Source organism: Neovison vison, chromosome 4 (genome assembly GCF_020171115.1).
Source record: "Neovison vison isolate M4711 chromosome 4, ASM_NN_V1, whole genome shotgun sequence".
Taxonomy (NCBI): Eukaryota; Metazoa; Chordata; class Mammalia; order Carnivora; family Mustelidae; genus Neogale; species Neogale vison.
Window position 1 is genome coordinate 69,776,395 of NC_058094.1, and position 12,889 is coordinate 69,789,283.

General features: G+C 39.6%; 1 protein-coding gene across 4 annotated transcripts in view; it reads left to right on the plus strand.

Moving 5' to 3' along the window:
- The window catches only part of ARMC1 (armadillo repeat containing 1), a 34,239-nt gene that overhangs the window by 10,142 nt on the left and 11,208 nt on the right, over positions 1–12,889 (plus strand). For all 4 annotated transcript variants that reach the window (XM_044245526.1, XM_044245529.1, XM_044245527.1 and 1 more), the window contains exon 3: positions 2,491–2,582. In XM_044245526.1, the coding sequence (XP_044101461.1) occupies positions 2,491–2,582 (92 nt within the window). The remainder of the gene's footprint in view (positions 1–2,490; positions 2,583–12,889) is intronic.

Below are 12,889 nucleotides of genomic sequence, written 5' to 3' on the forward strand. Positions count from 1 at the left end.
TTCTTTTTGTCTTATTTTTGTTGTTCTTCTCTTGGGATTTGTTGAGCTGCTTGGATATGTGTTTTTATAGTTTTCATTAATTTGGGGAAGTTGTCATCCACTATTTTTTCAGGTTTTTTTGGTCTCCTCACTCCTCTTCCAGTATTCCAGTTTCATGTATGTTAAATACTTCAAGTTGTCCTACAAGTCATTGTGCTGCTCTAATTTTTTTTTTTCTTTAAGTCTTCCACCCCCCTCTGATCTTCATCTTGGATAGTTTCTGTTGCTACATTTTAAGTTCACTGATCTTTTTTTCTGTGGTGTCTAATCTGTTCTTAACCCATCCAGTGTTGTTTTCATTTCAGATATTTTGGTTTTGTCCGCGAGAAGTTACATTTGGAGCTTTTTAATATCTTCCATTTCTTTCCTCACCATGCTCATGTTTTCCTACTCATCCTTGAACATATGGAGCATATTTATAATAGCTGTTTTAAATGCCCTTATTTTCTAATTCCATCTCTGTCACATCTTGGTCTGTTTCTGTTGATTCCTCCCCCCGCCCCCGTCAGATCCTTCCTCTCTTTTATTCTGCTCTGCAAATTCTAGCCACCTGGGGTGTTTTCTGACACCAGCCAATTCTCAGTCTGTTGGACACCAGCTGGGTGACCAGCAATTGACTTCAGTTTTCTCTGCCCACCTGGTGTTAAGTGTCAAACCCCCCAAATTTAAGGCTCACTCCCACAAGACTGCCTGCACTTCAAAGGCCAGGTGCAAGTATCAGGTCACCCAAATTTCTGACTGAGCAGCTATAAATTGGGTGTTCCAGTGGCTCCCTCCTCAAGTTTGATAATTTATTAGAATGGCACCAGATCTCAGGAAGCTACTTTACTTACATGTACTAGTTTATTATAAAGGGTACAAATGAATAGGTTTATAGGGCAAGGTCTGGAGGGGTCCTGAGTGCAGTACCATCTGTCCCTGTGGAGTTGAGGTGTGCCACACTTCTGGCAGATGGATGTATTCCCCACTTCGGAAACTCTGAATCTCCTTGTTCAAGAGTTTTATAGAGCTTAATCTCCAGCACCTTCCACCTCCAGCCAATGGGTGGGGCTGAAATTTCCCACCCTGTAATCTCTTGGTCTTTCTAGTGACCAGCCACATTCTGAGGCTATCTTGGAGCCTCAGCCCAGCTCACTTCTTTTAAATAAACCCTGGCGTGATCAAAAAGGCTGCCTTATGAGTAACAAAAGAAACTGCTGTCACTCTGAAAATTGCAAGGGCTTTAGGAGCTCTGCACCAGGAAATGGGCAAAGACCAAATATTTATTTTTATTACACTGTACCACCCTAACCTCCCCACCTCTCATTTCTGCATCTGTAACTCAGCAAGACCACTGGGTTCCTTTTGGGTTCCCGCTCCCTGTGCTAGTCTGAAAACTGCCTCCGGAGCAGTTAGGTGGGGGCAGTTACGAGGCTTTCCTCATCACTTCTCTTCTCTCAGACATCACAGTCCTATGCTGCCTCTTGTTCAGTATGTTTAAGATATATTGTCCTGTTTGTTAGTTTTTTGTGGAGGGAGGCAGTTCCCATAGCAGTTAATCCTTTATGGACTGAAATGAAAATCAAAGTTAGGAGAAGTTGCAGAAATTATGGGAGATTATAGACAGAGAGGGGTCTTTGAATTTGTGATTTGGTAGGTGGTACCATTTTCATTGGGAAATGTAGTGTAGAGGACCAAGAGAAAATGTGAAGGTCAGTAGGCTGAGACGGCAAAGTTTTGGGTGGTGTAGTTCACAGACCTATCCCTGAGAAGCAGGTGCCCAACTTCGGTAAATGATGAGTGATTAGGAATGGAATCCCTAAAGAATCAGAACGTGAAAGAAATACTTGCAAAATGTACTTTACGTTTTTGATTACACGTCAGTAAAAAATAAATTTTAAAAAGTGTACTTTACATTTTAAGAAAAAAGCACCATAGAAGTTAAGCTCCCAAAATAGAAATTTGTGTGAGTTTATCTTTTGCATTTCAGTAAAAAAAGGACATTTTAAAGGTGAATTGTAAAACTAGAAACTGTTCATTATGTAAAGGTGGTTGTATGTTTTGCCTCTCTCAGCAGTTTCTTTTAATTAATATGTAAAAAGCATCTAGGGAAATGGTGGCTATTGGGACTACTCCCTGAAATTAATAAATAGAATGTGGTTCCTTATATCTCTGTCAAGATGAAGTGGTGAAAAGGAAGCTGGAACAACCCAATTTTGACCTTGCAGATAGGTTAGGAGCCATCATTTCAAAGAGCAGATTCAGCTGCTTCAGCTCAAAGGATCATTTCTCCCCTAGGGGACTTCTCTGATTATCACATTTAAAGAAGAGTTTCTAAACACTTCAAAACCAATTGATTCTAAAAACAAAAACCTATTTTGCACCCTTTTTTCCTCTTGCAGTAGGTTAGTAACTGGTTTAGTTTTGAATCGTCTGGAGCTGTGAATTAACCTGTCACTGTTTTTGCTGTAGGCTCTTCGGTACTTGGCAGAATGCCGTGCTAACAGAGAAAAGATGAAAGGAGAACTGGGGATGATGTTAAGTCTGCAAAATGTTATACAGAAGTAAGTACAATAAAGGGTGTCTCCTAAGGCAGTAGAAAAATGGATCTTCCTGTTAAATGGATGCTGATTGTCAGTGTATCATTTTACTGAAATTTTTATTCTGATATGAAGGCATGCTTTTGTGGTTTGTATGTCCAGAAATATTCTGATGGTCAGTGTTCTTGATTATTCTTAAACACTGATATTAATAGTACTTAGGAAAATGCTCAAATTTTATTTAAAATATTGATAAATATGGTACTTATGAATCATATCTTTATTTTTTATTATTTTTATATTTATTTATTTATAAAGATTTTATTTATTTATTTGACAGAGATCACAAGTAGGCAGAGAGGCAGGCAGAAAGAGAGAGGAGGAAGCAGGCTCCCCGCTGAGCAGAGAGCCCGATGTGGGGCTCGGTCCCAGGACCCTGGGATCATGACCTGAGCCGAGGGCAGAGGCTTTAACCCACTGAGCCACCCAGGTGCCCCGAATCATATCTTTAAAAAGAGAAAATCCTACCTTGTATGAAGTTCTGTGAGGTATATGTAAATTGATTTGCTAGCAAAGTAACACAAGTTACTAATCACATTTGAAAGTATGCAGTACTGGGGCATGCCTGGGTGGCTTAGTCGGTTAAGTGTCTGCCTTTGACTCGGGTCATGATCCCAGGGTACTGGGATCCAGTCCCACTTCAGGCTCCCTGCTCAGTGGAGAGCATGCTTCTCCCTCTCCTTCTGCTGCTCCCCCTGCTTGTGTTCTCTCTCTCTCTGTCAAATAACTAAAATCTTTAAAAAAAAAAAGTAATATTATAGTACCCTACAAAGTTCTTTTGCTACTTCATTCCTATCTTATTGAAAAGACCCTTTATGAAATATCATGGCCAAAAAAGGCTTTTGATAAGATTTTCCTGAGCATTATCAAGATATTTCTCAGAGACTTAAGAGCCATTTAATTTGAATTTTAGCAAATGGGTGTTTTTTTTTTTTTTAAGATTTTATTTATTTATTTGACAGACAGAGATCACAAGTAGGCTGAGAGGCAGGCAGAAAGAGAGAGGAGGAAGCAGGCTCCCCGCTGAGCAGAGAGCCCGATGAGGGGCTCTATCCGAGGACGCTGGGAACATGACTTGAGCCGAAGGCAGAGGCTTTAACCCACTGAGCCACCCAGGCGCCCCATGTGTGTGGTTTTTAATTGTACCTTTCATCTTACTAAGATTTTCATATCCATTGTCTCATTTTGTTACAACTTTTGAGGTAGCTTTGACAGATGACAGTTTTATAGGTAAGAAAAAAGGAACATCTAGTCAAAGTTACTTATCTGTAGTCCTTGAGTTCTCTTGGCCCTGGGAATCCCTGGTTTTGTTCCTTTCTTAGTGTTTGCTGATTTCCTGTTAGAAGGCTAGAAATTGAAGATTAAGTGTTCCAATATTTCTACTGTGTCTGGAAGCAAAAAAGCTATGCTTCTTGAGGCTTAATCTTAGTTTACTGTGTATTTTGATCTTCTACTAGACTTGACTGTTTTAAAACTGTAATGAATAACCATTTAATTAATTAGTTAATTTATGGTTACTTTGTTTATTTTGAGAGAGAGAGTTGTGAGAGAGAGCACAAGCAGGCGGAGGGGCAGAGAGAGAGGGAGAAGCAGACTCCCCACTGAGCAGGGACTGGATCCCGGGACCTGAGCTGAAGGCAGGCACTTAACCAACTGAGCTACCCAGGTGCCCCTAATTTATTTGATTTAAAATAAATTGAGCAATTGTCAACATACCTGTCTTATATTGGCATTCTCTATCTTGCCATCTAATCAATGTAGGCACAGGTAGTACGGAGAGGTGTCCCAGTACATGATATACAGATGAGGTAATTTATAGCAACATAGAAGTTGTACCCTTGTATATGCCTCCATCCCCCTGCCCAACTGGGTCTTCTTTTTCTCTTTTTCTTTTCTTTTCTAAGATTTTTATTCGTTTGTCAGAACACAGCAAGGGGAACAGCAGATAGTGGGAGAAGCAGGCTCCCTAGAGCAAGGAGCCTGACAGGACTCCATTCCAGGACCCTTCGATGCTGACCTGAACCATAGGCAGTCACTTAGTTCACTGAGTCACCCAGGCATCTTACTTCTGTAGTGACTCCTTAAGGAGCATTGTAAAAACTTATATATATATATATATATTCTTAAGATTTATCTATGTATGTATTAGAGAATGCATGCACATGAGCAGGGGGGAGGGGCAGAGACAGTGGGAGAAACAGACTTCCCAATGAGCAGGATGCATAATGTGGCCCTGTATCCCAGGATCATGATCTGAGCCGAAGGCAGATGCTGAACTGAATGAATCACCCAGGCCCCCAAAACTTGTATTTATTTTAAAAGGCTCTTGGGTGGCATCTCAGAGTCCTCTGCATTCACCTTCAGTTTTTTGCAAGATCTGATGGATATTAGGAAGTCCAGCTGTCTGCAACTCCCCGCATTAGCCTCAGCCACAACTAGTTTCTCTGAGCTGCAAGGGTAGGATGTGAAGTCCTGATTTATAACCCTTCTCCCCACCTCGAAAGAACTCATTAGTTGTAAGGGTCTTCTTGGAGAACCTAATAAAAAATTGCTTCTCTGGCACATCCGGTGCTTTTAGCTTTTGCATAAATTCAGCATGATAACCCCCACAGCATTCCAGGGCATGAAAGGGTCAAGAACAATAAATAGCTGCTGTAAATGACCACAGGAAAGAAAACTTGGAGTTTCTTTGGCTTGAGTGTTCCCAAAAGTTCTGTACTTCCCAAACACAAATGGTTATATTGTATCAGTGAAGAATCATCTAAACTGACTTCCAAGGCAGTGTGCGTTTTTTCTTAGTTTTCTTGGCTTCTGAATGAATTTTATTTTGTTAATCTTATTTTCTTTGGAATCTCTAAAATATTTGTTATGGGGTTAGCTGCCTGGTAAGATAGTACTGTGGTGCCTTGATCTTTGATAATGATAAGATTGAGACTGAAGATTTTTTCTTGTTTTTTAAAGATTTTTTTGTTTTTTAAAGATTTTACTTATTTATCAGAGAGAGAGAGAGGGAGAGAGAGCAAGCACAGGCAGACAGAATGGCAGGCAGAGGGACGCCTGGGTGGCTCAGTTGGTTTGACGACTGCCTTCAGCTCAGGTCATGATCCGGGGAGGTCCCGGGATCGAGTCCCGCATCGGGCTCCCAGCTCCATGGGGAGTCTGCTTCTCTCTCTGACCTTCTCCTTGCTTATGGTCTCTCTCTCAAATAAATAAATAAAATCTTAAAAAAAAAAAAAAAAAAGAATGGGAGGCAGAGGGAGAAGCAGGCTCTCTGCCGAGCAAGGAGCCCTATATGGGACTCGATCCCAGGATGCTGGGATCATGACCTGAGCCGAAGGCAGCTGCTTAACCAACTGAGCCACCCAGGCGTCCCTGTTTTTTAAAGACTTTATTTATTTATTTGACAGACAGAGATCACAGGCAGGCAGAGAGAGAGAGATATGAGGAAGCAGGCTGCCCTTTGAGCAGAGGGCGGGACGTGGGGCTTGATCCCAGAACCCTGGGACCATGACCTGAGCCGAAGGCAGAGGCTTAACCCACTGAGCCACGCAGGCGTCCCTTTTTTCTTGTTTTTAATTGAGTGATCAGTTAGGAATAAACAGCAGAAAATGTTAACTGCCATCAGTTGTGTTAATTATTCCCAATGAGGTCTCCCTTTGAGGTCAGTTTCACTAGTAAAAATTTGAATTCTAGCTCTTACTTGAGACAAAGATTCTCTTTGCCCTCAGTTTCCTTACTAAAGCCTACAGTGACAGCTTCAAAGTGATTGAGGACCAAATGGGATAATATATGTAGAAATGCTTTGTATATTTTATAACCTATAAAATAAAAGGTTGCATTATTCTTGTTTGTAGTATGCTTTAATGCTGTGTAGTATGCTTTAATACTGTTTTTAACTGGCTTATTAGCTCTGTTGGAAACAGTGAAAGGTTTAGGCATGGATGCTTTTATAGGGCTATTTTATTCATATGATGAACTTAAGATTGTTTATTCTTTTAACACATAGATGCTGAAGTTGAAAATATGTTGTACAGATTATTTAAGTGTAAGAAATTAGATGAAAAACTTACTGTTGCTATTTTAAAATATACTTTAAATTTGAACTTCGAAGATTTAGAGCAAGTTTTAGAGGTCCTGTAGATTAAACCTGTAAATCAATTTTTTAGTTTGGTTGGCTAAGGTTGTAGTATACATGTGTATGTGTGAGTGTATATATATGTAAGTGAGAGAGACATCTATAGAATAGTAGACTTTTTAAAAAAAATTTTATTTATTTATTAGAGCACAAGCAGGGGGAAGGGCAGAGGCTTGGGGAGAAGCAGGCTTCCCGCTGAGCAGGGACCCTGATGAGGGACTTGATCCCAGGACACTGAGATCATGACCTGAGCTGAAGGCAGATGCTTTAACCCAGTGAGCCACCCAGGCGCCCTTCTGATGTCAGATTTTAAAGGCTGAACTAAATCCGGGGTATTATTAATCAGCTCTTTCAATTTGCACTTGCCTAAGAAGATTAGGGCAATTAATACTTGTTTGATTATGCAGTCTCTCTTGCATTTATGGCCAAATAGACCAGAAAAGTCTAGACTTTTTAAATGTTTTAAATGATAGTATTTGAACAGTAATTTATTTTTATTTTTTTGAATATTTTATTTATTTGAGAGAGAGAAAGAGAGCGCTAGCTGCTGAGGGCCAGAGGGAGAAGCATACTGCTCTCTGAGCAGGGAACCAGATGCAGGACTCAATCCCAGGACTCATGACCTGAGCCGAATGAAGACACTTAGCCAACTGAGCCACCCAGGCTCCCCAATAGTAATTTTTTTTTTTAGGACTAAGGTAGCTTCTAAATATGTAATGGTCTTGGATTTTTCTTTTGGTTTTATTTTTTAATTTATTTTTTTAAAAAGATTTTATTTATTTATTTGACAGAGAGAGATCACAAGTAGGCAGAGAGGCAAGCAGAGAGAGAGAGGAGGAAGCAGGCTCCCCGCCGAGCAGAGAGCCTGATGCGGAACTTGATCCCAGGACCCTGAGATCATGACCTGAGCTGAAGGCAGAGGCTTAACCCACTGAGCCACCCAGGCATCCTCTTTGGTTTTTTGTTTTGTTTTGTTTTGTTTTTTAATTTTTTATTTATTTGACAGACAGAGATCACAAGTAGGCAGAGAGGCAGGCAGAGCAAGAAGAGGAAGCAGGCTCCCTGTGGAGCAGAGAGCCCAGTGCGGGGCTCGATCCCAGGGCCCTGGGATCATGACCTGAGCCGAAGGCAGAGGCTTAACCTACTGAGCCACCCAGGCGCCCCCCTCTTTGGGTTTTAAAAGCATTTTTTGAAAATAAGGAAATAATTACTTATAATTGACTTATTGAACAGATAGTTCATAGTACCCAGATCAAGAAATAACTTCATTTGTAATTTAATTTGCTTACATGCTTTTGTAAATTTAATTTTGCCTAAGACAAAATTTTATTTACTTTTAAGAGGGATCTGGGTCTGACCCAAGTGTTTATAGCAGCAGTGTCCACAATAGCCAAACTATGGAAAGAACATAGATGTCCATCAACAGATGAATGGATAAAGAAGACGTGGTGTACACACACACACACACACACACACACACACACTGGAATACTATGCAGCCATCAAAAGAAACAAAATCTTGCCATTTGCAACTACTTGGATGGCACTAGAGGGTATTATGCTAAGCAAAATAAGTCAGAGAAAGTTATATGATCTCTCTGATAGGAGGAATTTGAGAGTAAGGGCAGGGAATTGTGGGGTAGGGAGGGAAAAAATGAAACAAGGTGGGATCGGGAGGAGGACAAACCATAAGAGACTCTTAATCTCAGGAAACAAACTGAGGGTTGCTGGGGAGTGGGGGAGGAGGAATGGGGTGGCTGGGTGATGGACATTGGGGAGGGTATGTGCTACGATGAGTGCTGTGAAATGTGTAAGCCTGATGATTCACAGACCTGTACCCTTGGGGCAAATAATACATTATATGTTAATAAAAAAAATAAAAAAGGAGGGATCTGTAATATAGATCCCCTGTTTCTAAAGAAGGATAACAATAAAATTAGTCCTTTGCAGTACATCTGAAGACCATACTTAACAGTGAGAATATCACAGTCATTTGATTATGTTCTCCTTTTAAAATCTTTCAGTTTTTAAGTAGATGGAAATGGAAAATCTTCCAGAAAGGAATTTATTCCAGTGTGAAAATGATGAAATTTTGGAATTATGAAATACTGAAGTTAAAAGTGGTAGTGGTGGGAGTATCTATTTCATAGAACTATTTTTCTAATCTGTCATCCGTAATTGCTTTATTTAAGCAGTTGTACCCTCTTTGACTCTATAGTTACATAGTTACAGTTTGTTGTAAAGCCTTAAAATTTTTTTTTTGGGTTGTTTTGTTTAGTTTTTGGTTTTTTTGGTTTTGTTTTTTGTTTTTTGGGTTTCTTTGTTAATCTTTAATTTTCTAGTTGAAAGTGCAGATAGCCCCTATAGCAGCATAGGCAATTGTAAATGCACCTGTATCACCTTGGCAAATTGTTTTTATGAGTAAATGGAATTTTCTCCCTTCTGTTGCTGTTAATATGAAAACCACTGATACAGGTTTTTGAGAGGATTACACCCCAAAGTCCTAAGGAATCCAATAGGTATAATAGACTTATCTTCTCTCCTTTGAATCTGGAATGGCTCTTGCTCTATACTATCTGTCAGAGAATTGAGAAAATAATCACTTACATAGTTTTCTTGTAGAGCTAGTTTCTTTTGCAGATCTCAGTCAGAAAAGTTAGAGGAATGGTTTGTCAGACATACGGTAGCAATAATTAACCAGGAAAAGGAGGGTTAACTTAAGGAAGCTGACAGCAGAGGCAGTCTTCCCTTTTTTCTGAAATTCTATCCAGTATGGTAGTCATTAGCCACATGTAGCAGTTTAAATTTAAATTAATTAAAATCAAATTTAAAAACCAGTTTTTCACTTGTACCAGCCATATTCTCAGTATTCAGTAGTCATGTAACTAGTTGACTACATTTTCATCATCTCTGAAAGTTACGTTGGGCAGTGCTACTGTTCTGGAATTTCTTTGCCTAACTATATAAAAAGGTTGTTTTTGTATTTTGGATTACTTTTATTTTGTAGATTTTTTTTAACAAGTTCCAGTAGAAGAATTACAGAATCAAGGAGTATGTATATTTTTGTGTATTCTTTTTTTTTTTTTTTTTTGAAGATTTTATTTATTTATTTGGCAGAGATAGAGATCACAAATAGGCAGAGAAGCAGGCAGAGAGAGAGAGAAGGGGGAGAAGGAGGCTCCCCACTGAGCAGAGGGCCTGATGCGGAGCTTGATCCCAGGACCCTGAGATCATTACCTGAGCCAAAGGCAGAGACTTAACCCCTGAGCCACCCAGGCGCCCCCTTATTTTTGTGTATTCTTATCACAGTTAATTTTTTTTCAAATAGTACCAATTATATTCTTACAAGTAGTTTCCACTTCATTGAATTTTATCAAACATTGGATGGATTGCTATATTGCTTTTCTCCTTTTCTACCCTGTCCAGTTCTAGATCAGTTGAAAAAGTGTTAAACCATCTGTGTTCTTCAGGGTTGATATAAGATAGATGACATGGGTAGGTACATAAATTCATTGAAACTGATGTGGAAAATTTTTGTATTTGCATTTTTCGTGAAATATTCTCAAATTTTACACCAGATTCTCAAAGGCATTAGTAAGTAACCATGTGTGGTTTAGAACTACACAGTGCTTATTTTGCAGAACAGGAAGATAGATAATCATTTAATGTTACAGTGGTTTAGAACTTTTGGTCTCTGAAATAATGTATGCATTTAAAATTTTTTTATATGAAGCTCATTAGTGGAGTATTTTGTGTATTGTGATGATTGTTTTTTTATTTGGTCCAAACACTTGAAACCAGTATTGGTGGTGGAAAAGGGGTAGCAAAGACATTATATTTTTCCTTCCTAAATTCATGAGTATCTCTAACTATTGTCCTCATACTCTTTACAGAGGCTGGTAGGCTGGTATTTAAAATATCTCAGAACTGCAGTGACCTTTTCAGTACTGTAAAACAGCTACCAGAAAAGTGCTGAGATATCTCCCCCTCAAAATAGTCTTTTTCATAGCTTCTTGCAATACACAGCCAAAGTCATTCAAAGTAATTGATCTCTGTGGTCAACAGTAGCCCAGAAAAGCAGTGGCTATAGTAAATTGAGTGCCCAGAAATTGCCAGATTAGTACCTCTGGACCTGAAGTTCTTTATAGATTTATAGTTTGAATATTGGAAATATTGGTCCTGCTTATTCAGTAAACAAATGGATTGTAAAAAGTTTAGTGAGGCCCTGTGGAGAGAATACATCCCCATTCTTGAAGAGAAAAAAAATAGAAAATTAAGATCATTAATTTAAGTACAAATATAGTATTTTACTACATTTTAAAAGATTTTATTTATTTATTTGACAGAGATCACAAGTAGGCAGAGGAAGGGAAGCAGGCTCCCTACTGGTCAGAGAGCCCAGCCCTGGGATCGTGACCTAAGCCAAAGGCAGAGGCTCTAACCGACTGAGCCACCCAGGCATCCCTATTTTATTTATTTATTTTTTAAAAGATTTTATTTATTTATTTGACAGAGATCACAGGTAGGCAGAGAGGCAGGCAGAGAGAGAGAGAGTTGGAAGCAGACTCCCCGCTGAGCAGAGAGCCCAACATGGGGCACGTTCCAGGACTCTGGGATCATGACCTGAGCCGAAGGCAGAGGCTTTAACCCACTGAGCCACCTAGGCACCCCTATTTATTTATTTTAGAGAGAGAGTGTGATGAGGGGGGAGAGAGAATCTAGAGCAGACTCCACGCTGTGCGCAGAACCCAACATGGGGTTTGTTCTCACAACCCTGAAACCATAACCTGGCCGAAACCAAGAGTGGGGTGCTTTAACTGACTGAGCCACCCAGGTGCCCCAGCATAGTACCTTAAATGTAGAGGGAGGAATGGACTATTGGGGTGAGGAAGTTTCACAAGGAAGATGGCAGTTGAGGTTGAGCCTTCAAGGGAGGAGTAAATTTGAAAGCAAATGGTCTGGGTAGAGCTCTTTTGGTTGAGGAAAAGGCATTTATAAAAGGTATTCAAAGAAAGACAAAAGGTGCTGATGTTGGTAGAGCTGAACAGAGTAGATTTAAAGGCCTCAAATGTATAAGGTTTGGACTTAATTGAGCTTATCTATAAGTGAAATGAGGGTTATTTTTTATACTTATGTGTATTTTCTGTTTATTCAATTTAACTAACTAAAAAGCATTAGTCTGGACTGAAAGTTTGGACACTTTCCACATATGGTGATTTATTAATTCAAGGAAAATAAAATCATTTTTTTTAGTTGTGGTTGCTCAGGAGCCATATGTGGTGAGTGGACAGTGCAGCTGTAAAACCTTTCTGTCAATGCAGAAAGTCTTCGGACACGATGGCACTAGATGTTTATGTGAGGAGCTATGGTAGGATTTAAAAGTTCAAGAATGAAAACTTTTGGGGCGCCTGGGTGGCTCAGTGGGTTAAAGCCTCTGCCTTCGGCTTCCGTCATGATCCCAGGGTCCTGGGATCGAGCCCCACATCGGGCTCTCTGCTCCGCAGGGAGCCTGCTTCCTCCTCTCTCTCTGTCTGCCTCTCTGCCTATTTGTGATCTCTGTCAAGTAAATAAATAAAATCTAAAAAAAAAAAAGAAAACTTTTAGTTGTGGTTTCATACACACACACACACTTTGTTAAAGATATGTAAAAAATGTAAATTAAGAAACAATCAGTTTGAATTTATTATGAAATCTCTTTATTGAAGTAACTCTTAACATGAATGATCCTCTCCTGATTTGTTTTCTCCCTTTGGATTTTTATGTTTTATACCTTCTTGAAGGAAAAGGCACTTCCAAATTATGTTAGTATGAATTCAGGGATGGGCTATATCTTGATTCTTTTAGTTGATTGTTGAATTAATGATTTTGATTAAATATGCTGTTACACTGTTATAGTGATAAGTTTGGAATCTCAGTGAACCACAGATGTAAAATGAAATTAGAAGACCCTGGGGCACCTGGGTGCCTCAGTCCATTAAGTGTGACATTGTTGGTTTCAGCTTGGATTGAGCCTTGTGTTGGGCTCAACACTCAGCCAGGAGTCTGCTGGAGATTCTTTAAAACCCCTCCCTCTCCCTTTTCTCTGTTCCTCCTCACCCCCACCCCCCCCATGCACATGTGCACATGCTCTCTCTGT